We start from the raw sequence: 26154 nt of genomic DNA, 5'->3' as shown, positions 1-26154 counted from the left end.
TATCATGAATGGATATAATGGATGTTTCAGACAGGTGGACTCCCTCTACTCTGCAGAAGCTTCACTCTGAATGAGTAAAATCGTTTGAATTGCACAGCATGTGTCAGGTTTCACCCGAAAATAAAATATTTAAGGTCAACAAAATCACTGTTATTTGCACTGCCTTAACTGACTAAAACTTTACTGGCTATCACTAGTCGTCTCACGTCATTTTGAAATTGTGTTAAAGTGGTTTTCCTGTATTTCCATAAAGTTGTGAGACCTGCAAGAGACTGATCTAAAGATCAGAATTGGGGCAGTAGAGGCCGAGATATCCTCATTTGAGTACCTTTCAATGAGTATCGGGCGATATTGAAATTACCCAACTGACAATATTGCTTAAAGAAAACGATGCACAAAATGATCATCCCAAAAAAAAGAGAAGATGAAGAGAGAGATGCACATATAAATATCCATGGACTGGAGATGCATCTGTTGATTTTGCTAATGAGAGCGGAAATCTTTCCTCAGGGCTACAATAACTAGGGCTATACCAAATAGTTTATAACGTTGTTATGATTATTTTTGATAACTTACCGAAAACATTGTGTGCAATAGTCTTCTGGCTTCCACCTTCTCTCTCTCTCTCTCTCTCTCTCTCTCGCTCTTATATTCTTATTCATCCATCCATTCATCCATTTTCTATGAACATTAACAAAACTCGCTTGGGCTAAATAACAGATAAGTCTTTAAGCTGCTCAACATGTCAAATGTCAAAACAGGCTAGCAACAATGATACTTTTTTTTAAATAGATTTGAACTTTGTCTGTTTTTGAACCGTCGTGATCCGAGTGACACCAGCTTCACCCTCCAACCTCCTTCCCCTCGGCAGAGTGGAAATATAGAGAAGTGTGAAGTAGCTTCTCGCATGGTTGAAATGTGCAAGTGTGTGTGCACAGCAAAAAGCACAAATGTCACAATCGTGTGTGTGTGTGTGACCATGCATGGACTTTATTAGCAGCTGATGCTAATACAACAGCACATCGGAGCCCTTGTCAACTGGATTACTCAGTGCACGTTTAACAAAGATCAATGTCAGAAGGTGAAGGAAGAGACCTGTTAGGCTGGACAATCCACACAACAGACAACGTGGACAAAAAAACGGTTCCAGACAGGATGTTGTTGTTTTTATATGGTTTAGTTAACCTGTTATCAAAGGCCAACTTAAATATATGGTCTAGAGTCTAGACAAACTACAACTGGGATAATTTCCTGTTTCATTTCCTCTTTCATACTGATAAATGTAACTGAGCTTTGCAACCAGACAGAGGTACGGTCATTCCTCCAGTCCTGTATTAACAAAGCAGATTTCTGCAACAGACAAAACACAATGCTTTGTACTGTTCATGCCAAAAAGTGGTGCAAGGACGCTATATTTCTTAAGAAACGGACATTCCAGCAGATGATATACAGAGGATAGGTGCTGTTAGGTTGTTGGAATGACATTTACGGAGTATGATAGTATTCTATTGTTTGCATTGGCTGTGATTTTAGTAAGAAGGGAGAACAACTCTTTTGACCTCTAAATAACAGATATCTACAATTTGAGTTCAACAATGTATGAGCCTCTGTGGATTAATCAACCAGACTGATGCCTTTCCTTCAGTTATCAGAGTTCAGTCACAGAGCACAGTGTGTTCCGTACAATCTGTACCATATGTTAGCTCTTATACTCACACACACACTCACACTCACACACACACACACACACACACACACACATTCGATCAAAGCTCTCCAGTGCATGGAAACTGGAAGGTGAACAGCAACTTTCTTTCGGTGCGTGAATTGACAAGACACACAAGGACAGCTCAGCCCTCTGGATGAGGAGCTTTATATTAAAACCTTTGGCCTGTCCTTACCCCTCTGTTCAATGTTGTGTGGCTTACAGTTTCTTTGCTCGTACTGCACATTAGCAACCAAGTGAACCAAAAACAAATCATTTGGACCACAACCATTTGGTTGTGGTCCAGCTTAAAAGAGGATTCGGTTGATCTGAGATTTATTCATGCATAATATTAATCAAAATATTGAATACATCATCAAGTGTTACATCAAACACAGGTGAATTGACAAGTCTGCAATATATATAAAGGCATTGAAGGTTACTGAGCATTACATGTCCCAAAGTGGACTTTTATTCATTTAAACCACAGCTTAGAGAACACCATCCACATGTGATCCATCTCACACAGTCCAACACGATATCTAACTTAATTTAGCTTTTTTCACAGTTTGGTGTTCTTCAGTGGGATTCTTTCAGTTGGGATTCTCTTCTTTATGTTGTTCGTCCCACACAAACTCTAGAGTGCAGTCCTTCATCTTGGACTCGACGACGCTTTTGAAATATTGATTCAGCTCCTCTGTGAACATGTTTTTCCAGTCTCCAATCTTACCTGAATTGTTGGGAGGGAATAGGGAGGGATACGCTTTAATTAATTGCCAAATACGTAATTTTAAAACCTTCTAGACCACAGGAAAATGTGCATATATGATTCAAGCACAAATATGTTTTCCTCCTCAACTGATCATGCTTTTAAATAGACCTGTTGACTCATGTGTTTATAGACATTACAGATGTAAACTAACCTTTTAAATGAATAGTTTGACATCCTGGAAAATGTGTTGATTCACATGCCTTCTCATCTAACTCTTGTTGTTTAATGCAAGGGTTGGTAATGCTGAGAAACTAGCAAGAGTAAACTCGATTAAAAAATATATCCAACCTAAAGAACCAGCCCAGTGGTGCCAACTCTTTTCCAATGAAAGTAGCCGTCAGCACTATCCCCAAAAGTTGCTGAATCTGGCAAGAAAGTCGACAAGTTTGCAACATTGACAGCCCGTCACTTCAGGCCTCCCTCCAAAGCCACTCCCCCAAAATGATCATTATGAACGTAAACATATCATAATGAAAGTAAAAAACAAGCATATTGTTAGTACTTACAACTGTCAAGCAGCTTGTGGACGACTCCAGTGACGAGCAATGAGTTCACGGGCAGAGAATGATTGGACGGGCTTATTACAGGCCTGCGACAGCCACTTCATTTTGCTCTCTTTTTTATTTTGTCAGTCCGGATGTAATGAGAATATTTATCTCTTTAATTATCTTGTGACCCTTCAGATTGATCTTGGGACTCCTTTGGATGTTCTGACCCTCTAGTTGGGAACCATTGTAGTAAAAGTCATTTTTGGTTTGATAACAGGTTCCAATTTTGGTCACCACTGTTTTATTATTTTTTTTATTTGGATCCCATATTGTCAGACATAGGACACAATCAATCAACCAAGTTTGATTTATCAGCATGTAATAGAAAAAAAAAAAAGCCCCACCTTTTCTCATGAAGGAGCCCTTGTTACGGTCCATTATCTCCTCAGCGACCAGAGCGTAGTTGACCATCTTGTTGTCTTTCATGCTGCTGAAGCTGCAGTGTTTCACACAGCTGTTGACCTCGTCCTCCAGTAAGGGACTTTGTAGATGAGAGCTCACCCTCTTTATGGCACCTTTTATGTCCTGACAGCAGGAAGAAGAGACTCATAATAGTGAAATCTTTTTTTTATATTACATATAAAAAGTAATCATAAAGTAACATAAAGATTGCAGTTTGCAACAGCTTCCTTGAAATGCTTTATAAATAATTATAGCCTCTGAAGTAAGATTTGAAGGTTAAAGTCGTGTTTTGAAGGCAAGCTTTGAAGAAGTGACAGAATAACATTTTCACATCATGAACTTCCACTTCTAGACCCGGCCCAGTTCTTGTGATTAAGAACAAGATAAATAAGTATCTTATAAGAAATTGTTTATGGACAAATGTCTATGATGAGAGTGATGAATCAATTCTCCTTTACCATCGACATCTCTTCATAGGTGATGTGAAGCAGATTGTTCATAGTTGCTGTCTGACTGGTCCAGCCTTTAATGTGGTCAAACCAGGAGCCATAGTGCACTGAAACAAAGAAAAGAACAACTAATTGCACTTTTGGCTGCAGAGCTGCAGTCGGCATATCTTCATAAAAAATTTAAATATTATATTAATTAAATGTCTTTTTGTCAACTCACGTGTGCCGTCCAGGAATCGAATTAAAAACTCAGAAAATGAGCCTGCCTCAGGTAGGAAGTTGGCCATTTTGTGGAAGTGATAAAAGGAAACCACCACATCTTTGGGGTTTCTGCTCACATAGATGAGCTGTGAAATGACACATAGCAACAGTGTCAGAATGTTTGTACCGCCCTTAGTATAGCTTCACCAATTTCTAAAAATCGAATAATGATATATATTTTTTTGTTTTACATAAACAACATTTTTAGATTTAAAAACCAATACGAGCTGTCTCAGAACTAGTGACACTGTTACTACATTACCTCAAAACCTTTGGCATTTCTGTGCTACAATTTCGTCATACTTATCGGCCAGCATATACACTGATATCGATATGTCTGCAATAAATACTTATTGGCCATGGCCAATTTATTGGTTTATCTCGATACTCTGTGGTCCAAACAGGCAAATAAACTTGTAAATTTGACCTTTGCTTTGGAGCCCTGGAGGGTGGGGCCCAGCAGGTGATGTGGCAGGTGTGTGGTGATGACTCGAGGTTTGGTGGGTGAAGCCTCCAGTACCGCGGTGAAATAATGATGCTCCAGCCAGGGAGCCCTAGCCCAGTTTGGGACAGTTTGGGACACGTCTGGGTCCCCTCTGCTGGATATGAGAGTCACAATTTCCTGCATCCATGTGGTGCCTGTTTAAAGAAATGAGAGGAGCATGCTGTGTAGTAATGCGTCATGTAAATTCCAGTCATAATATTACATACTTAAACGCATTTCGACATTATGTCTGCAATGAGTTACTCAACGTGCTCACGTTGTTAGTTGCAATATGTTTGCAGACACCGCAAGCGCCATGTATGCTGATCAGTTGGTCGTCTCTTCTTACCTGACTTTGGATAAGAGACAATGATGATGTCTGTGTCCTGAAAGGGAAATTTGAGAGCAAGTTGTAAGGAATCCTGGGTGTGCAGGTGTCCAGGAAAAAATAAACCATGAAAGGTCTCTACGACATCCAACCTGGCCATATCCAACCGTGATATAGATACGTTTTCTGGTCTCTGTCTCTCTTCTTCAGCTGCCTCTAGACTAGTTCTCCTTTTGTGTTTAGCTCTCTGTAGCTCTGTGCCGGTCTCTCTACTCTAGCTGCTCTGTGAGAGAGAGCGAGTGACGACTACACAGGCTTCACATGAGCTAAAAAGGGGAAATCCAAACGGCCTCCTCAAGTGGGTGTCAGGCGTACCTTGCTAAATTTGCCAAAAATAACAAATAGGTCCAGCCATCTATCATCACTGCTCTGACAGCTAGATCCAGTTTCCTGCTGTTACTTTGTTCAGGCTAGGGTTTGTACATTATGTTTCCAGAATTACAGTAGTTTCTGGAACTTAACAATACTTTTTAATGCCAGTTTAGTTGTCAATAGTTAATCACATATTTTTAACAGCATAAACCCTGGTTTTACTGTCATGTTGCTCCTCAAATGTGTAAGATATGGCCATAATTTAAGTTTAAAACAGTCAAAGAATTAAATTACAGTGTTGTTATATCAAAGACCTCTTATTAGTGTGTTGCAAAGATATCTACTAAAATGAGCATGCTAACCGACTATCCGTTGCCTGTACTGTCTTGTTTTCCACTTGTTTCTCGAGTGCTGGCCCTTCTCCTCCCGTCGGTGTGTTCTTCTGGCCCGGAAGACGAGACCAGGGTCCGTGGCATTTTTGTTTCTGCCTCTTTTGATTTAATCCAATAAATAAACGATCTAACCGTACACAGACCGTACAGCCCCTAATTGGTGTCTATGCATTTTAGTTATTTTTTAAATGTATTTATTTATTTATTTTTCAATAACTGATAACTATAATTTAGACTGTATGGACCCAGAAGTTAGAGGTCATTTCTAACCAGTTTGTTTGGAGTACACTTTGCACCTTTAAAGTACTTTGAAAAGATAAAAACATTGACAGTGTCTCGTGTTTATTTTGTATCAACTTGTTACAGTTCTTCAATGATGTTAGGCTATAATATGATGTTCACACTGAATAAGCTATTCTCCATGTTTTGTGGCGACATCATTCCATCAAATGGAAATATTCTTGATGTCCTGGGCATCATTTCAGACACACTTCCCCAAAATTCAGTCTACTTTAATTCTCTTTACTTGTTTTGGGTAATTAACGAGGTATGTAAGATGAAATTTAAAAAAAGAAAAGAAAATGAAGTGCTCTACAGTAAGAGGTGTGGTGGCTACGTGAAATAACGCCGGCACATTGCGATCTTTAGTGCGAAACAGTGAACTGAACTAATTAGGGATGCTTTTATCAGCTATCTCGTTCTGTCACCCAGGACTCATATAAGTGTATAGTTTATATGTATATACAGTAGATTGAATGTAATAATAATAGTTCTGCTATACTCTATGCACCACACAAACATGAAATGAACATACTTTTCATTTTAAATTAAGTGTTTGTCTGTTGATGAGGAGGGTTCTGAGGGGGAGAGGTTGTTGTAAGCCGTACCACACCAGACTTCTATCTCCAGCTGTGGGGGTCTGATTGTTCATATTTGCACGTAATGCAGACTCGTACGACCAGGGAATAATTTGTTCTGTACCCTCCTAATACTCTTAAGTTGTAGTAAAAATAGAATAAGTAGAATCTAATTGTATTTCATTTGCTCCACGTGGACATCAATCTGCAATCATCAGGGACAGGGGCTGCCGTTCTCCCAAAGGTAAGACATGTTTAACTCTTATTAGGTAAAAAACAGTTTATAACCAAGTTGCTGCTGCAGTTGAGTTGAACATTGTTTTGTCCTCTTTAAGCTACAAAACATGCCAACTTTACTGCGTTGTAAATCAAAATTTGTGATTCAAAGTCAGTCGCACAGTCAGTCTGCATTGTCTTTGATTCTACTAAAACGAGGCAAGGACTGAAAAAGTGGTCGGCTCAATGTCAAAAGGTCATGTTACTTTCCCAAGCAAACTGTGTAAAGTGCCCTTTTAAGATACCAGCTAATTTAATTTGACCAATTGTCACAGGATAACATTACAAAAACAGGATGAATCCCCTGTGATCCCATTAAAAAACGATTTACTTGGAAGTGTAAAAACATATGTTTGTGTTTTAGGACTCATTCCTGCACAGCTCTGTTTGGGAAGGACTTTCTTATAGCTGTACAGTCTGAAATACCCAATGTTCTTGCTCTTTCAGGATCGTGATGAAGACACGTGATGAAGACACGTCATGACACATCAGAGGGTGCTGACAACATCGGTATCATGATAAAGGGCATGAAAGTTCTGACTGCTCTGGGTAACTTTCCAAGGACTGAATCCATGCTCGTTGGATGGGCATATGCAGTGAATCTTGTATCCCAAGGAGCTCAGGTACATGCTTGAAGTCTTTCACAAACTCCTCCTCGAGCTAAACTTTTTAAAGCTGTCCCCAAAAGTGGACAGCCTCACGAATAAGCTATGCCAGTATTGCCTTTATGCAATGTACTACGTATATCCCTATTGTACACAAACATTGTTTCTGTCTTTGTGTTCTTTTATCCCCTCTCTTCACTCTATTGCTGTATTTTGGCATTTTGCACTGTGGATGTTGGATAAATATGTATAGACAAAGGAACTGAAATAAATGTTTACCTGCTGTACTCTTTATGCATGGTGATCAAATGAATTAAACTGTGGCACCAAGAAGTCATGATATTGAGTTGATTAGACTTAGAAAAATGATGGCAACAAAGTGACAATTAATATTATTGAATAGATTTAGAGTCTTGTGATACTGATTTAAACTTATATTTAAAGAATTAAGTGAGGTACATATAAATAAGAACAGCAATGTAAATGCAAAAATATGAGTTAATATAATTAATTTTATTAAATGAATCCAAACATTTATCCAGATATTTAGTTAGCTTCTATTAACACTCACTCAAATAATCAGTCAATTTAAATTACTTTTGCTCAGATTCTTAGTAAATATAAATCAGTTTGGCTTGAGAAATTGATTTGGATTTACCAATTATTTTTGTTTAAATTCAGTGAATTTATTCAATATTTTTTAATCAAATTCGTAGAACTTAAAATCTCTTCAATTTTAAGTGTCACTTTGTTGCCATCATTTTTTTAAGCGACCACTGGTCACATTTTTTAGGGGGTGGATGCTTTTCCAAAAAATGTCACCTTTAACCAAATTTCACTCTGGTCTAGAACTCTGTAAACATATGAGGTGACGAATGACATCATCTCACTGTGGGCATTATTTTTCAGGAGGCAGCTGGAGAATGAGAACAGTCGGTGTTTGATGGGTAAAGACTGTCGACTACGTCATCGCCTCAGTCTTCATGTCAGTGATGGACACGTAAGGTATAAGTCAACCCTTAAATAGTCTTCTCTGCTGCTTGACTTTGTTGATGTTCGATGTTTATATCTCCATGTATTTAGTTTCACTTTAGTGGAGGACATTTATGGAGATAAGTGCACTTTTACTGTCAATCATTTGGCTAAAATACTGTGTAGCCAGTTGAAAGAAAAACTTTTTTATTTTTGGTACTGCCCAAAATAGCTAAACAATGCAAATAAATAAATATATCATAACTTTTTTTTTCCTGAAATATTAGTCAGAACTAAGCGTAAATTGCTCAAGGTGACACACTGATTTCAAAGCAAGGTGTTTTTTCTAAATTTAAAGAAACGTCTCACACAAATGGAATCTGCTTTGTTGTTTGTTCTTCTGCAAAATCGGACTATCTAGACCGCAGCACTGTAGCTACAAGATACCTATGATGCATCTTGTGTAACTCATCAATGATAATCCATCAATAATAATCCACTATATTCACTGAAATGAGGTGGGAAGTATGAAATAAAATAAAAACTGTACATAAAACATGTGAATTCTGAATTCTGAATAATTCATATGTTACTCTTTGACCCACTCAACTGGGCGTCATTTCCTGGAGATCGTCATCTTTATTGACTCATTTGAAGAGCAGCCTTGAAGATAAGAAGGTGGAGTCGATAGAAGCAGTAAATCAATGCTGACAGAAGGGCATCTCATCTGTTGTTCTACTATACACATATCTACATGTAGATTAAGCTTTTAGTGCATATTCAGCATGAAGAGAATCCCTGTCATTTTAATCATTACACAAGGCTCCCAATTATTATCCAATGAACCGGTAACTGTTGTGTGTATGAGCCGGATATATGTGTGTGTGTGTGAGCATCTGTGTTTACATGTATATATCCTTAAAGTCCAAATTAAATACTGAATGTTTGTACAGTGCCCCATAATGTTTAATTTATGTGCAGTCAGGTGTTCTGTGTTGGATTTCTGTATTAATTCAGCTTAATTTTGGCATTACATGAATATGTTTAAACATTGTTTTTGTCAGGGAAGTTCATTACCACAACATTGTCACGTTGTTCTGCCGAACATACAAGCAGTTGCTTATTTGCACATCCAGCATTTACAGAGCAACATTATCATTCATTTAAATTCCCCCTATAACACCAGTCCAACACTCATCTAATATCTCTGTTTTGTCTCCAACAACTCCTGAAAAACATAGCTGGCTCTCTCTTTAGCTGTTAGTAGCTGTTTGTTGTTTGTCAGGTAGCGTACAGCTGTGGTATTAGGCTTTTACTGAAAACATGGACAATGAGAAAGAAACATGAGCTGAGGAAAACTGCAGAGTTGGGCGATAATTCTCTGTGGAACACCTTTCATGTTGTTTTACTTAATTTCATCAATTGTTAGATATATTGATTAGTGCAGCTTTAAGTCAAATGCCCATTTATTGATATGATAGTGTGTTTGTTTAGTTTGTTATTGCTAAGAGACTGGAGTTTTGTTAGTAATGAAAGTTTATTTAAATTCATAGTTTAATTTCAAAATAGTTTTTGCAACTGGTCAAAGGTAGACGGCCTCGATAAAGAGAGCTGTGAGAGATATGTGATTCCAGAGAGGTAAAGACAGTGATTTTATTTAATCCTGAAAATGGGCTTGTACCCCAGCGTTAGAGGTGAGGGAAGGTTTGAGTAAGAAAAAAACAAATACCAATGATATTTAAAAAATGATCTTGCAGATTTTAATTTAAATAAATATCTGTTATCTATTGCTGAATGAGGTAACACAGCGGTGTTTGAGCATATATCTCAGCTTTATGAACTGGGTGTCTTGGGTGACATTCCCAGGGAAAATATATCCCAACAGCAACCCTGTTTGGATGTCAGGGCAGTGAGATCCAAAAACACACCTGCAAGTACCATTTATTGTTATAGGTGCCGCCAAAGAGAACAATACACAGATCATATAATGTTTATGATAATAAAAATCGCCATTTCACAATCATGAACAAAATGTTGGAAAAAATAAGTGTTAAAAGTTAACATTTCTTAAAAAGGAGTAAAGGGTGTATTTGTTGGCGATATTTTCTAGTGAATATTTCTGTAGGATGGTGTGTGTGTGATTTACGTAAGATAAACTGCACAGGTTCATCGTATTGAAGGAAAATGTCAGAGAGTGTAACAGTGTGGCTCATTGATGTGTATTCTTTAAATCGTTTTTGGACAACAATTCAGGTCTATGACGCAGAGGAATACGTCCTATGGAGCTCTGGCTACAGACAATACTTTCTAGTTGAATCAATTATTTGTTGTCTTTGGTGTTTTCATGGAATTTGAATTTGTTGAGAATAAGCAAAAAAAAGAATATTCATATAAACACATGCACCCGTATTGTACAGGGTCTCTTCCTCATATCATTCAAGCTGTGTAGCAAAATGTATTTATTGAGATTTAGTTTATGTGAGAATCTATAGTATACATCTCTTCTACATATGTGTGACTTTGTATGAAACTCTTCATCACTTGTCTTCACCCTAAAGATGGTTAATGTGCTCCAGACTGCTGTGCTGGAACAATACATTTAAAACTGTAAGATATTCTCGTCCAAAGCACATGTTCTGAACTGTGGAAGAAGCAGTCAAAAGGTACAGAACACATTAACCAACATGCAATGTTTAACAAGTGTAGAGATTGTAAGAATTGTTAAACTACTGTGCTGCATTTATGACTGCAGACGCTGTAATGAGAAACAGGAGAGAGAAAGAGGAGGAGCGATGAGTTAATCTTTAAAGGTGTAATCGGACAGAAACGGACTGAAAGCTGGAGAGACAATCTGAAATAATCGACATAAATGCAAACAAAAAACTAAAAGACTGGGAACCGGTAACCCGTAGATAAACCCGTTTAAACAGCAGTTAGTAGCATCAGGATTACTCAGACGTTAAAGAAAGGTCAAGACCTTGCGAATGAGCTAACAAAGAAGAAAGTTTAAGCACACAAAGAAAAAGAAGAGCAGTGCGTTTAACAGCCTGTCAGAGTTTGAGAAATGCTTTCCAAGGTTATCTCAGCAGCATATTTAACGCTATGGATCAGTTCTTGTACCTCCACCTCAGCTGAGGATCCGTTCATGACCAGAGCTCTGCAGCTGATGTCTGAGACCCCGCTCATTGACGGGTAAGTGGAAATGTCTTTTGTAGAGTAAAGTGCGCTTTGCATTTTGGTTCTAATGATGTACCGTTTGCTATATGAGCAACAACAGCAGCAGTAAACAATTATGTACTTTGGTAAAAGCCCACTTCTGGAAGCAATTTCTAGTGCTAATCTGGGCAAAGTTTTCGTCCCTGCTGTTAAATCACTGTTGATGACGAGAGTTTTGAGAAAAGGATCTGTGAGGGTGTGACCTTTTAACTTTCTGGTCTTTCAGCCATAACGACCTGCCATGGCAGCTCCGTATGCAATTCAACAACGAGCTCAACAAAGTGGATCTTAACACTCTGGAAACGACACACACCAACATCCCTAAAATCAAGGAGGGACGGCTGGGAGCGCAGGTATGTACAGAACATAATGTACTTGTCACGATTTATGTTTTGATTTAGTGATGTATTCTGTTTTATTGAGATGTTCCATGTGTCTTGCACTTTATTTCCTGCCTTTGTCTGTCTTACCCCTGTGAGGGTCGGCCCTTCCCCTAATTAGACACTGCTGCGTTCAACCACCTGCACCTCCTCAGTCTGCTTCACTTCACTTTCTGCCCCTCTCTGTTCCTCTCGTGGTTGTCTGCCCCACCCTTATTTGAAACCTGCTGTGTCTAATCACCTGCACCTTCCCTGTGTATTTAAACCCTGTGTGTCCCTTGGCTCAGTGTTTTCCAGGTAAGCTCTTGTAAAAGAAATACTGTGTCTCACACTCCAGGTTATATTCTGAAAACAAAGCATATCCAATCAATCATCAATAAAGCAATAAAAAGGGATGCGGTTCAAATAAGGAACGCAGCTTTGTAAACCCTCCCTGGATACACAGCGGTGCTGATAATTCATGCATAATATTTTGTTCCTCTTTCAGTTCTGGTCGGCCTATGTTCCCTGTGACTCTCAGTACAAAGATGCTGTCAGACAAACACTGGAGCAGATAGATGTGGTTCACAGGATGTGTCAAAAATACCCTGAAACCTTCATGTTTGCCACCAGTAGCAAAGGTGAGACGCGGCGTACTAGTAATTTCAGAGACATTTGCCACCTCTCGTAATCACCCATCTCATCTCATCTCATCTCTCATGTCTGCACTGCACAGACATCATGGACGCCTTCAACATGAACAAGACAGCCAGTCTGATCGGGGTGGAGGGGGGTCACTCCCTGGACAGCAGTCTGGGCACACTGCGCACCATGTACCAGCTGGGGGTCCGCTACCTCACAATCACTCATTCATGCAACACACCCTGGTAAGAGCCAGCCGCACACAGCAGATTTACCCCATCAAACAAAATAAATCACACTTAAGTCAATGAAAGCAGCAAATCCTCACTTGTGAGAAGTTGAAACCAAGACTTGTTTTGCCACTGAAAAATAAAACTGTTATCGACTAAACGATTCATCATTTCAGCCCCATTTTTCTTTTTGGTTAGATTAATCTATAATAATGCATCATATTCTGGCTCTTCATATGTGTTGTATGTAGTCTTAATGTGTAACCTGCCAGGCACTGTAGAGGAAAATTAGCCTGTATGACTAAATCATTTTTACATAAAAGTTACAATAAGTGTCAATTAGATGTCGTGGAGTCAAAAGTACAAACTATCATGAAATCACAATACCCAAGTACGAGTACCTCAGATACATTTACTTAGTTACATTCCACCACTACCCTATGCACATAAACAGGTCAATGTCACACTTAAACAACAACATAAACGAATGCAGAAGGTGAAGAGCTGCCTTACATATGAAACACAGTAGTTTTAATACTGTTATTCAGTCGCAACAATTGATGAACTGTTGCCCTTTTAGCTTTTAGTTAGCCTCGGTCGTGTATGTGTGGCGTGTTTCCATCAGACGTCATGGTCCGTTTAGATTGTGCTGTCGGGAGTTTTGGGGGATTCCTGCAGGCCTGTTGAGCTCTCAAGCAGCAGTATCAGGTTCCCTCATCACTTTAGGTGGCTAAATGTGGTGTAACTGTAGAAGAAAACCTGATGAATTATACATAAGGAAGTGGAAAAAACTAATTCTCCCTGACACCAAAGTACTTAAGTATGTAAGTAACTGTTTTTTTCTCATCAGGGCGGATAACTGGCTTGTTGACACTGGATCAGAGCCATCTCAACATAGTGGCCTGTCCCCATTTGGCAAGGTCAGTGAACAAGCAGGGTTGGGCAAATTAATCTTTAAAAGTGTAATAAGTTACACATTAGTGTCTTCCAGCTTGAGTGTATTACAAGCACGACCAAACTTTACTTCAAGTATGTGTAAAATAAAATGTCAGCACACACAATTACAATGATGCCTTGTTCTAGCACAACTGTGTTTTGACAACCAAACATCTTCCATAAAATATTACTATAAGAAAGTAAATCAGATTTCATATGACTTTTTGATGCTGAACACATCTCTTAAACAATACTTTCTGTTATTTCATGAACGGGTGAACTAGTGACATTAGAAACAAAAGAAATAAGGATTTTCGCAAGTTTTATATTTTTGGTAGCATGAATATATTTTAATCGAAATAATCATTGTTCTTGCTTACAACAGCAACTAATAGTGGAAATGAACCGTCTGGGGATGCTGATCGACCTGGCTCATGTGACTGAAGCAGTGATGAACCAGGTGCTGGACATGTCTGAAGCTCCGGTCATCTTCAGCCACTCCTCCGCCTACAGCATCTGTCCACACAAGAGGAACGTCCCAGATAATGTTCTCATTAGAGTGGTGAGTGCTACGAGCAAGGGGCCCCAACTACACACTTCTTTTGTAAGGGGTCACAAGCCAAAACGGTTGGGAACAGTTGGTTTAATTTACAACGATATACTGCATATTAATGTGACTCAGCTACTTTCCACCACTGACATTGAAAATTGGCACCTTGTGTCCAGTTTAACTGACACATGCATAAAGTAGGTTTCCTGGTTAAAGGCCATGAACCAGGAAACAAGAAGGCGGTTATTGTGCAGCACTGTAATATAACAAAAACAGATAAAAAGCAACTCGGTTATGACCAAGAGACATGCACTTTGATAGATGAGAGAAAAGGGAGGTCAATACCCTCCAGTCATGTAACATCCTGTCTGTCTCTCCAGAATGAGACGGAAGGAATCGTCATGGTGAACTTCTACAATGACTATGTGACCTGCAGCAAGACTGCCAACATCTCGCATGTTGCTGGTAAACGACTGTTATGATCATGATAGCTGCTGTAAACCTGGTTGAATATTAACATTTATCATTCTTTCTATAACCCCCCCCCCCCCCCACCCCCCTGTGTGTCCATCCCATTTACCTTCATGTTTACTGCTCTCATCATAGATCACTTTGACCATATAAAGAAAGTGGCCGGGGCGGGCGTCGTTGGTTTTGGTGGCGATTACGACGGGGTTACAAGGTGAGTTCAAAGCATTCAAACTTTCACTGAAACCTAAAAGACAACAAACACTCAACTGTGAAACTGTATTTCTCTGCATGTCATCCTCTCAGACTACCAGAGGGTCTGGAGGACGTGTCCAAGGTGCCCAAAGTGGTGGCTGAACTGCTGAGGAGAGGATGGACTGATGAGGAGATCAAAGCTGCTCTGGGAAACAACCTGCTCAGAGTCCTAAGCAAGGCTGAGAAGGTGAGACTTACGTACACACACACACACGCGCATTATCTGGATTTAGGCTTGGAGCCTACAAATTTATAAATAGACAGTTACAAACTAGAACATTTGGATTTGATTACTTTTAACGTATGCTTTTGGTCAATAATGATGTGCATGGTGTACTGCCACACCCCGGAGTACACTTTTACTCTTCAAGATCTTAGTAATCATGATATTCAGGAATTTCTTTCCCGTGTCAAAAGTAATCCAGGGATAGTTATTTCAGTGGAAACAGGAACCACTAGCAGCCAGTGGTGGAATTTACTCAAGTACTCTACTTGAGTTTTTTCATTTTATGTTACTTTCTACTTTTACCCGATCGCATATCAGAGAGAAATATTGTAAATCTTTACCGCAGTAAATGTATTACTTGACAGACATGATTTTACATGTAAAACATTTGATTTTATATAATACGAGGGACTACTGTAGAATATACTACACTATATACAATTGTTAAATTTAGCTCCACCTCGACCAACTACTACATTAAAATGCCTCGCACACATTAATGCATCAATAATGATAATTATCCAATATGATAGTTTAACACTCACAGAGGCCATTTTCATGCATTATGACTACCGATTATTTTCTAATTGTGCAAAGCTTTTTTTCCTCATAAAAACTGAACATGTATGATGATTGACATGCCTAACTTATCCTGGAAATAGCACATAGCACAACTCTCACTTTTAACAATCCATTATATGCATCTTGTACTTTCTGTACCTGGTGGCCACAACAGTGAAAAGCTGATCAGTCAAAAGCAGTAAAACAATTATACGTAGGTGCATACAAATAAAAGGTTTGGATTTCTGTTCAGAACCCTGCAGCTGAAATACAGATTGGAATCATAAAAGTAAACAGAATTGGCTCTTTTTATCAGGAAGGACTCGGTGCTTTGGTAGCAGGTGGACCCTGTGAGTCAACGTACACACACCTGTCTCTGTCTACTGCCTGACGGTTTTATCGTTGTGTGTGTCAGGTCCGTGACGGTCTCCAAGGCAAGAGTCCGGATGACGTTCCTATTCCATATGATGAGGTGCAGAACTCGTGCAGGACGAGCTATGGTTACCGCAATGCTGGAGCCGTCCACTCACTCAGCACACTGGCCCTTGTGCTCACACTGGCTCTCCAGGCTTTTATCACATCAACAGTTTCATAAGCTGCTCATCACGACAGCTGATGGCATGTACGTGAAGAATTTGTCTGCGAGTACTAATAAAGTCTGATTTAAATGTCGGGATGACTTCCACAGATGCTCTCTGTTCTCAGAATCACTAAATAGTTTCACTTTACTGTTTGCTTGTTTTTATAAACAGCTTGTTTTTATCTGATTTTAAAGGTTTTCTGCAGGTTAGCTTTACTACAATTGACCAAAAAACTGGCCCAACAGTTTTACAGTCATCAGGAAAACAAAGACAGCAACACGGTGATTATCATGTGGGACCAAGTTCAGTTTATTGATCTCCTCCATCTGTTTTATCTCACCATAACACTGTCAGATAGAGACTGCTGTGGGCAAATGTTGGTGTGTGATGACAATGATACACCAGTGTAATCTGAATACACACACACACACACACACTATTATTCCTCAACATCTGTAGATTGACATTTCCACATGAGGTAGTACAGTGCATAGCGCCATCTAGTGGTCTGAGAGGGTAACAACTAAGGAGACAAAACATCTCAACCCAAAGTTTTGGTGATTTGCATGTTTTGAATGTAATTTACGCTTTAGGCTGGTAGGAACATCTGACCTGAAGGTTAGGATACAAACAAGGCAACAGTTCTTCGTCACTAAGGTTTTTCACTTGTTAAGGACATTGAGAATTAAGAGGATATGAAAAGAACAATACATGATTTTCTCTGACCAACTGGACGAGTTTCAGTCGATACAAAAGCATCTTTAGCACATTTAGCGAACTATTACACCAAATCTTCTATAGGCCGAACCAGTGGTGTGTTTTTCTCCTATTATTTAATTAAGGCAACCGTGACATTTTCATCATCCCCTCAGTAACAAACTACTCTAGAAAGAACTAGTTTCTCTTCACAAGATGCTATGGCATTAACAGGCAGAATGTCGTCACAAACACGATACATCAAATACAGAAAAAACACCTACGGTTGTATTAGGCCGTTATTGTGAAAATATCTAATGCCCTTCAGTTAAAGTTGGTACTGCTGAATTTTACTGCTGAATTTTAAAGCTTTTCAACCACACTTTTCTTAATACTCTTTTATATATATAACAAAATGACACAACTTAATCATTACAAGACAAGAGAGGGGATTACATTGTGTCTGCCAGTTACAGTGGTTAGTACATTGCCAATGTATTGGCTACTTTAAGTGTTTCAACAGACACGTAATGCAAAAATAGCACCTTTAAATCAGCTTGTAACACAGTGGTCTACAGAATAAACAGAATTCACTGCCTGATATCTGGTGTTATTTTCCAAATTCTTCTCAGCGAAATAGTTTCCTTTGACTCAGTCGTCATATTCAATGACCAGTGCATCATTAAGCGCCCTCTTGTGTGCTTCACAAGTATAACAAGACTCCACAAAGACAGTGTGGACTAGTTTAGTGTGTCCTCGGGATCCTCTCAGCACTGACTCACTGCTGGTGAATCAGACGGACAGACTCAATGGAAAGTGCATGAGCAGCTAATAAGTGGACAAAGGACTGCAGCTCACATGATCTCCAGCATCCGCACGATTGAGCGAGCTTCTCTGGTGAAACTCGTGTCTGACTATTCAGTGTGAATGCCCCGACACAGACCAGCAGCGTGACCTCCACTGCATTGGCCAAAGAGTGAGAGCATATTTAAGGGAATTCACCACATAAGAACACGCATAACATGCAATGTTACAGTTCAACCCTCACCTGAGGTTTGGACGACAAAACTCTTTAGCTTAAAGAAGGCCACTGCTTTTCAGCGCATAATGAAGGGAGAAAATAACAGCACAGCAATGGGCTTCAAGTGTAAAATGCAACAAGAGGAGACTGAAAATTGACAAACTTGGAGGCATCGCTCTGAAGCGCACTCCATCTGAGCCCAGGTCAGTTCTTCAGTTGAGTTACCAATGACTTAGAAAATAATTAAATGAAGGCCGATGGTAAACTGTCTGTAGAGGTATGAAGGAGGACGGATAATCCAAGTCTGTACAGAGGAGGAGGAGGAGGATGAGGAGGAGGCTCCGTCAGCAGAGTTAAGATATGACCTCGTTCTCTTGTCCCTGTGTTTCACTGCGTGACAGCAGAGGGGAACGAGTTGGTACAGCCATCCTATAAGGCAAATTGTCTTTCGTCAACATCCTCCTGGTAGCAGAGACCAAACGGGAATAGTTATCGGGGTTGTACTCTGATAAAGGTGGGCGGGCGCAGAGTAACGGCAGGTTGTCCCTGTCAGGCCGGGACAGGAAGAGAGAAGGCCGGCGTTGACTCTCGCCTTCCTTCAGGGAGTCTGGGAGCGGCTTGCGTTTGCTTTCAGGCAGGAGCATTATGCAGAGAACAGAGAGGACGGCGAAGGAGGCGAAGACAACATGGTGGAGAAAGTAGCCACTGTTATTCTGGAGCTCCATCAAGGAGGAGGCGGCCATGCCAACACAACCGGCTGCCAGCACCAGGCCAAGGCAACCACCTCTGGCAGAGAGAGGGAAGAGGAGAACAGAAATCACCAAGGCGGAATAATCAGACATTACTTTATATCTTGTGTTGACATTTTTCTGTATCTCTATACTTGCCAACTTTCATACCCCGTCTGTAGGACTTAAACCCAAGCCTTAGTGTTCCTACAACTGTTCTGGGCACTGTAGTTTTTAGCACATGATACTCAAACAGAAGTAATTGCGCATTTGAACGCGACTAATACACATTCAAAATAAGCTCTATCAGGCTTCAGCAACACAGGCCATACTTCTCAGTGGGATTAATTCATCGTTCATTTTGGTCTTTTCATGGGATTTGTTGACTGTCAGAAAAATATATCAACAGCCTCATCACTTTTGTCACACAGACGCTTACCGAACCACGGTCGGCATCACCTCACAGGCAAAGAACGCACTGAGCATGGCGAGAGCTTGAGAGAACAGCAGACCCACGACGGAGAGCACCAGCACCAGGCCTCCGTGCAGATCTGACGCATAAAAAAAAGACAACAGACTCATGTGCAACAATTATGACTGTAGCACAATTTACAGCTGAGATAATCAACATTTTCTGGCCTGGTATCCAGATGTTATTTAAAGTAAAATGAAGTTAATGCAAACAAGAGATGAGGATGTCATTTACACTGAGTGAGGGCCAGCAGCAGCAGCGACGACAGCCCAGTGATGATGGCAGAGAGCAGCAGCATACCACGCCGACCAAAGTGATCGACAGACAAGCAGATGAAGATGCAGGCCAGAGCTCCGGTTATCACTCGGAGGAAGTAGACAAAGTAGAAGTTGGAGGAATAACCGTGCAGGTTTCTGGTGAAACAGTACTGGATCCCTGTTCCAATGAAGCTGAAGGAGAGATAAGAGGAAGAGAACATTCACTATGAAGCCCAACATTCAACACACACACGCATGTCACTTTTATCATGAAATGGAAGGCCTGCATCTCATGGACAAGTCGGGTGAACTTTACTTTTTCACACTGAGCATACAAACTCACAGCGTGAAGCTCAGGATGAGGCAGTTCTTCCAGATAACACGAGTCCGACGCAGCTCCAGAACGGAAAAGTAGGCTGGCCGACAGTCTTCTCCGTATGCTGAATCTATCTCTAGAAGCCGAAGAAGAGGCGAAAAAAACCTGAGAATAATTAAACATATCCACATGGAGCCTGGTTGTAATTCAGGACGGTTTAAAGGATTAAAGGATTAAAGGAGTGGTAAAAATCCATTTGTTTTACATTTTACTAGTGGCTGCAATTGTTCTATGCTAAATGACATTGAATCAACATATGGATTAAACTAGAACCACCACCTCACAGTTGTAAGCCTCCGCCAACCAGTCAAGCTGCGGTTTACATTGTCGTCAGTCCAAACAGTCCCCACTTATCCTCTTTTATCCTATTCAACATCTTGCATCACTGTACAATACAGACTTCATGAGGACCGATTCCTCGCTCTTACACTTGAAAGAAACATGCATTCAGCAGAACGTTTATGCAATAATGTAATTTATATATTACTATATTAGTATATTACGTCTGCATCCAAGTCAATCAGATAAGCAAACACTTATAATCTCCACAACAGATGGATTTGATGAAGTACTAAACATGTCATGTGGTAAACCATGATCAGTCAAGTTTAGAGGTTATACCCGGTACAGCCTGGAGCAAACAATGTTGGGCTAACTTGATTTTGATTCATCGTTTATGTCATTTTTCTAGCACAAATGCCTTAAAAATATTGGTTCTAGCCGTTCTGTTGTGAGGATGTTCTGCCTTTGTGTTTTATGTCATTGTCAGCTGGATGACTTTGGGTTCTGGACTGTTGGACAAAACATAACAGCCGAAGAAATACATAAATATAAAATAATTGGTTGTAGAAAATAATTGTTATTTTCAGCCTTAATTTGCATTCGTGTGGGAATACCTACGAAAAAGAACTCTGATGACAGCAAGGATATCAACAATATTTAGGTTGGCAAGATTTATTCTGCCTAAAGAGAGTGTGAAGAACAAGATGGACGGAGTTTAGACATTATGAGGAAAGAAAAACAGGTATTGCTTTGAGTCGTTATGAGTCTTTTGTGACTAAAACAGACTAAACATTTCCTGTACTCGGGTAGTACAGGAAATGTTTAGTACGTTTCCTGTGCAGAGACATGAATGAAAAGAGACATTTCATTCATGCTCTAGGTAATGTTATATCAAGACAATGATACATGTTTTCCCAATATTTTAATGGTTTATTACATGACTTGTTTTAAACTTTTCTCATGAAAGAAAAACTTTCAGACCAGTTTGTGTGTGTGTTCATTCACATGCGCGCATGCGCGTGCGCGTGCGTGTACCTGACAGCAGGGTTTCACCAGGGTAGATTTCATCGAGCAGACAAACACCATTCCTGGTGGAGAATTCCTGGAGGCTCCTCTTCACCTGGTGGATCTGAGCTGTGGCCAGCAGCCAGCGAGGAGACTCAGGAAACACTGACGCACAGCTGAGGAAAACAACTCTGTTATCGTACAGACGTACAACATTGACACAAACAGTTCAACATTTTTTTTCCCCTGGTACCGTTTTTGGCAACAAAGAAGAAGTTGTCATTGCAACATTGTTTGACATCACTGACACGTACAAAGGCATCAGCATACCATGTTGCTATCCAAGTTGCTGAGATATTTAACATCCTTAGTCGACTCTGCTTTGAGTGACTGAACTGTCTTGTTATGATGTTTGTTCTCAGGTCTCTTCTGTAAAAGCAACTTCCTGACTTCCTGAATAAATACCTAAACTAACTCTGAGTGGTGGTCAACAGAATGTTCCAAGTAGGATCGTATATATTTAAAGACGTGGTTAATTGTGAATTCCAAACTGCAGACAGGCCAAAACTCAATTGTGAGACTGGTACACTGAGCACCAGTGTAGAATAATAAACTTCCCTGAATACACACATGGTGTGTCCACCTCCGCATCCCAAATAGTGAAACCGGACTCACCACCAGTAGGAGAGCAGCAGGAGCAGAGGCACAGTGGCCGCGGCCTGGAGAACGGGCCAGTCGCGGCACAGAACGGCGAGGCCCGGCAACAGCAGCTCTGCGAAAATGGCAAAGAAGCCGCTGATCATGGCAACCATGAGACGATGGGGAGGATCACAAAGCTCCAACCCTGAGTGAGCGATGGGAGAAGAGAGAGAGAGAGAGAGAGAGAGAGAGAGAGAGAGAGAGAGAGAGAAAAGACAGATAACATCAAAACACAGCTGAAGCTAAACAAATACATCTGACCAAAAGCAGTTAGTTTCCTGTCGGGACACAAACCTCTTCTCACATAAAGCTACTTTATGTAAAACCGGTTCAATACAGAGAACAGTACGTTGTCGTGGCATGGAACTCCTTACCACGGAAAGTAGTAAAACATGTTTGAATAAAATGTTTGATTGTATTTATTCTGTCAAGGAATGGAGTAGCTAAACAAGTTCCTGTCTTTTGTTTTCTTCTCCTGAAGATCCTAAAAAGCTATCTCACTTTATTTATTTGAAATGATGTAGAGCTATCAGTTTTACTAGATACTACAATACTGTCATTGAAGTATTGTACATACATAATGTGGACCCAAGGAAGAGTAGCTCCTGTTGTTACAGCAGCTAATGGGGATCTTAATAAACTAAATAAAACTAAACATGGAATCTAACTTTCTGTTTGCCACAAACTCTTTGCACCGTGTTTGCTAGTTCATAGCAAAGCTAAATTCTGAATACCACCTGAAGGAAAACAACGCTAGAACAACAAGCTAGATAGAGCTAGTAGGAGATAAAGTACTCTTTAACTTCGAGTAATGACGCAAACTTGTTTCTGAGTCTCTGGTGAACTTTAACCTCCTCCCTCCCCAGACCTCTGATTCCTCCCTGTGAGGCGAGAGAAAAGGAAAATGAGGAGTTCACTTCCTGCTCACTTCCTTGCCTTTGGTTCTGTCCCGCTATCGTTTGCTCCTCCCTGTGGAGGAGCAGCACTGGCAGCACATCGCTGAGAAACATTTCTCTCAGGCCCTCATCCCGCCCATCCCAACATCAGCATAAACTACAAAAACAAAATCTGGACTCAATCTAGCCCTGACCTCGCAGAAGAATGTGTGTGTGTGTGTGTGTGTGTGTGTGTGTGTGTGTGTGTGTGCGCTTCAGATGAGGCCACTACCTAGTACCACCACCTCCCACGCAGGAATGTGCACAGGTTCTACAAACGTTAATGTAATTACATTTAGATGTTGCTTCACTCTTGTTTTAGACAGTTCCAGACACTACTTGTGCTGTGCTCACCAAAATCAGATCCTGTTTGCCATGATTATTGACTGACGCATTAAACCAGTGAGAGTTTGTTTGGCTGCTCTGTAAACAGACACACCAGTTGCTCCTCTGTTGTACTTCTGATGTAGCTGCTCAAGGAGTGATCCCTGTAGTTTTAAACCACACTGGCTGTTACCGCGGCTGTCACCAAATCAACCAGGACTGTAATCTTAAGTATTTAAACTTCACATAAAAAAGGTTTTCCTCAGACTTAATAGTTATTGTTGTTTTCTTGGGTGTTCACAAAGTTCTTTTATCACAATCCACAATTTGTTTTAATTGTAAAATTCTAGTTTTTTGCAGCCGTTAGTAGCTCCTTTGTTTCCTTTGTGCACTGAATTCACGGACAGTAGTTCAACAATTTGTATGATCGTGAAAATGATTTAATTCTGCTGCAATGTGCCCAGGGATTCAAATCATATTCAAAGCAATAAAAAGTCTCCTTAGAGGCCGTAGTTACGTAGTCCGGTAATCAGACGCAATAGTCATTTTTGTTAAGTGCTGAACAAATCAGAGACATGGGCATGGATTAAAAGTTCTGGAGCCAGTCTGAATTATTTTAGTTTAAATTATAACTGCAGAGCAGTTAGGAACCGTGCAGCAGAAGAGAGAAATAATATGAATTATCAAAGGCCTTCCAGTGGAACCTCAAGAGGAGAAAACATCTGCTTTTCCACCACCATGACTAGGCCTTGTTTTTAAGTTAACACAATAACAAAAGTTGGATATATTAAACTACCATTTGTCTTGACTGATATGATCTGATGAAAGTAATTCAACTATTCTTTATGTTATCAGAGACTCAAAGACGAAAGCTAAACAGACAAAAGACGTCTGTTTAGCTTTCGTTTTACAGGTCATAAAGAAATTAGGAGATTATACGTTTACATTCATCTACAGCCTCTCTTTACATAATATACTGTTTAAGATTACATGTGGTTTAGCCAGACATGCTGAGGCCATGCAGCCACCAAATTTCATGTTGAAAAAAATAATAATATATAAACCTTTACTTTGCAGCTAAACCTCATTAATCGTTGGTGGACAAATAAACAAGAAGTATTACAAAAGGTAAGAGTTAAATATGAATCTCTATGGTGAGAGAACAGTGAGATGCTGTTATAGTCTTCCATCTCCTGTCACCTGGAAACACCAGACAGTTAAACTATTCATTACCTGTCTGCTAAATAATTGCATCATATACATTAAATTAACATTAAACCGTCTTATTTCCTTTAGTTCTTGTTCTTGACTTTCAGACGTCGGAAATGAAAGTCTAATCTCAGTTGTTTTTGTTTCCTGAAATAAAGTTAGATGGTAACACCAAGATGGAAGGATTTCTAATTGGCTTATGGAAGGGCACAATGGGACTTTTCTTAACTAGTTCACCAGTTAGCCAGCTGCGTTGGGCCTTTTTATTCAGTTGAATCTTAATGTTTTTAAGATTTTTTCATTGAGTAAAGCACTAAAACGAACTGTAACAGTAAAACATCACAAGAGTGAAACGTGATTCAACAAAAACACGACATTTGGATAAACACAGTGCCAGCAAACGACTCAGAACGAAGCCCGGGAATCCAAAAGTGAACAAAGAAGTGAGTGGCTGTGTCTGAGGAAGCTGATATTTCCCCCAACCCCCTGGAGAAGTTGATTACCAACATGTAGATGTGCGTGGAGGATACTCACTGGCTATATAGGAGGATAGGAACACCCCAGCGAGCATGGCGCCCTGAGAGAGACGCAGCAGCAGAAACACCACCACACGGTTGGATAAACATACAGCCACTCCCAACAGACTGGACAGACTGATGGAGAGGAGGAAACATCTCCGCCGACCCAGCCTGAACACACACATTAGTGTCACATCACTTTATTTATCAGGTGCAAAACACACACACACAAGTGAAATAAGGGAGCTTCAAAGTGTTCAATTCCAAATAAGTGAGTATGTAATTAGTGATAAAATAAAAGTTGTATGCATAAATTAAGAAAGATATTTAAATATGATCAATATTTATTTTTATTTCAAAATGGCACAGAAATGTCCTTTTTATTTCTTAATGTTAGCTTGGAAATCATCATTAAAGAGTATTTTTATAGTAGGTCTAAAAAAAGTCATTAAAAAGTCTAACTATAGCATGATCAAAGAAGTCATTAAAAAACAGTATAGCGAGTTGATAAGTCACTGTACGTTTTCAAAAAAGTCATAGTATAACGTGTAAAAAAGTGATTGAAAAGATATAGAATATAAAGTAAAACACATTAATATAGCATGATGAAAGAAGTCACGGTGTAGCATGTCTAAGAACATAATGGTATGATCCGTCATAAAATGTCATAATATAGTTGTTATAGTATAAGTATGTTAAATAAAAATACACAGTATAGTGTGTCATAAAAAAGTCAAAGTAGACCATGTCACAAAGTTCTTAGTAGTGAAAAAGCCATGAAAAAACGTATTATATTATGTGGCATAAAGTAATATTGAACCCCTTTAGGTTCCATATAAATGTGATTATTACTTACCAGTCGCACAATGTACCAAGAAGGATGTATCCCAAAATCCACCCAGTCATGAAGCAGATGTGCTGCAAAGGGATTTTCCAGAAGTCACTGCAAACCAGGTCCCACTGCAAAGGAACACAAAGACAAAGTACATCGACACATTCTCAGACCAAAACACAACTCAACATTAACAAAAAACAAGAAAATAAAGAGCACTGCCATTTAAAGAGAGACTTGAAGCTTTAAGTAAAAACGTTCCATGCGGTTAGCAGGCATCATTTAGCATATTGTACCAACTGGTGAGAAGGTGTGCGCTTTCTTTTCTCTTATTAAAAAGGTTAAAAGATTAT

At 39.7% G+C, this 26154-nt stretch overlaps 3 protein-coding genes across 3 annotated transcripts; 1 reads left to right on the top strand and 2 right to left on the bottom strand.

Moving 5' to 3' along the window:
* Positions 1 to 2040: 2040 nt before the first annotated feature.
* On the bottom strand, positions 2041 to 5109 carry LOC142970051 (sulfotransferase 2B1-like). Its single transcript, XM_076110198.1, has 6 exons — positions 4971 to 5109; positions 4565 to 4776; positions 4097 to 4223; positions 3886 to 3983; positions 3370 to 3550; positions 2041 to 2435 (listed from the first exon to the last, which is right to left on the bottom strand). The coding sequence occupies exons 1-6, from the start codon at positions 5107 to 5109 to the stop codon at positions 2299 to 2301; spliced, it is 894 nt and encodes a 297-aa protein (XP_075966313.1). The 3' UTR covers positions 2041 to 2298.
* A 6378-nt stretch (positions 5110 to 11487) lies between these two features.
* LOC142969996 (dipeptidase 1-like) lies at positions 11488 to 16461 on the top strand. The gene is made up of 10 exons (XM_076110139.1): positions 11488 to 11615; positions 11866 to 11992; positions 12507 to 12639; positions 12735 to 12885; positions 13721 to 13790; positions 14192 to 14368; positions 14737 to 14821; positions 14963 to 15038; positions 15131 to 15266; positions 16282 to 16461. The coding sequence occupies exons 1-10, from the start codon at positions 11488 to 11490 to the stop codon at positions 16459 to 16461; spliced, it is 1263 nt and encodes a 420-aa protein (XP_075966254.1).
* Positions 16462 to 18517: 2056 nt separating this feature from the next.
* On the bottom strand, positions 18518 to 26080 carry LOC142969742 (putative solute carrier family 22 member 31). Its single transcript, XM_076109741.1, has 9 exons — positions 26059 to 26080; positions 25826 to 25967; positions 24986 to 25140; positions 21960 to 22128; positions 21315 to 21460; positions 19965 to 20073; positions 19599 to 19813; positions 19332 to 19443; positions 18518 to 18950 (listed from the first exon to the last, which is right to left on the bottom strand). The coding sequence occupies exons 1-9, from the start codon at positions 26078 to 26080 to the stop codon at positions 18518 to 18520; spliced, it is 1503 nt and encodes a 500-aa protein (XP_075965856.1).
* Positions 26081 to 26154: the final 74 nt, after the last annotated feature.

The sequence above is a fragment of the Anarhichas minor genome, unplaced genomic scaffold, assembly GCF_050575085.1.
Source record: "Anarhichas minor isolate MPS153535 unplaced genomic scaffold, ASM5057508v1 ptg000042l, whole genome shotgun sequence".
Lineage (NCBI taxonomy): Eukaryota > Metazoa > Chordata > Actinopteri > Perciformes > Anarhichadidae > Anarhichas > Anarhichas minor.
Note: the sequence above shows the minus strand (reverse complement) of the source record. Positions and strands in the feature narration are given on the sequence as shown.

Bases quoted from the DNA above. Each gene is read 5' to 3' on its own strand.
- LOC142969742 (XM_076109741.1), bottom strand. From the start codon at position 26,080: ATGCCTGCTAACCGCATGGAAC. The intron at 22,129-24,985 runs GTGAGTATCCTC...TCGCTCACTCAG, and splicing joins CCTATCCTCCTATATAGCCA to GGTTGGAGCTTTGTGATCCT. The intron at 19,814-19,964 runs GTGAGTTTGTAT...TCTCTCCTTCAG, and splicing joins CTCATCCTGAGCTTCACGCT to CTTCATTGGAACAGGGATCC.
- LOC142969996 (XM_076110139.1), top strand. From the start codon at position 11,488: ATGCTTTCCAAGGTTATCTCAGCAGCATATTTAACGCTATGGATCAGT. The intron at 11,993-12,506 runs GTATGTACAGAA...TTCCTCTTTCAG, and splicing joins AGGGACGGCTGGGAGCGCAG to TTCTGGTCGGCCTATGTTCC. The intron at 15,267-16,281 runs GTGAGACTTACG...TGTGTGTGTCAG, and splicing joins TCCTAAGCAAGGCTGAGAAG to GTCCGTGACGGTCTCCAAGG.
- LOC142970051 (XM_076110198.1), bottom strand. From the start codon at position 5,109: ATGGCCAGGTTGGATGTCGTAGAGACCTTTCATGGTTTATTTTTTCCT. The intron at 3,984-4,096 runs GTGAGTTGACAA...TCTTTGTTTCAG, and splicing joins TCGATTCCTGGACGGCACAC to TGCACTATGGCTCCTGGTTT. The intron at 2,436-3,369 runs GTGGGGCTTTTT...CCAACAATTCAG, and splicing joins GGGCTCCTTCATGAGAAAAG to GTAAGATTGGAGACTGGAAA.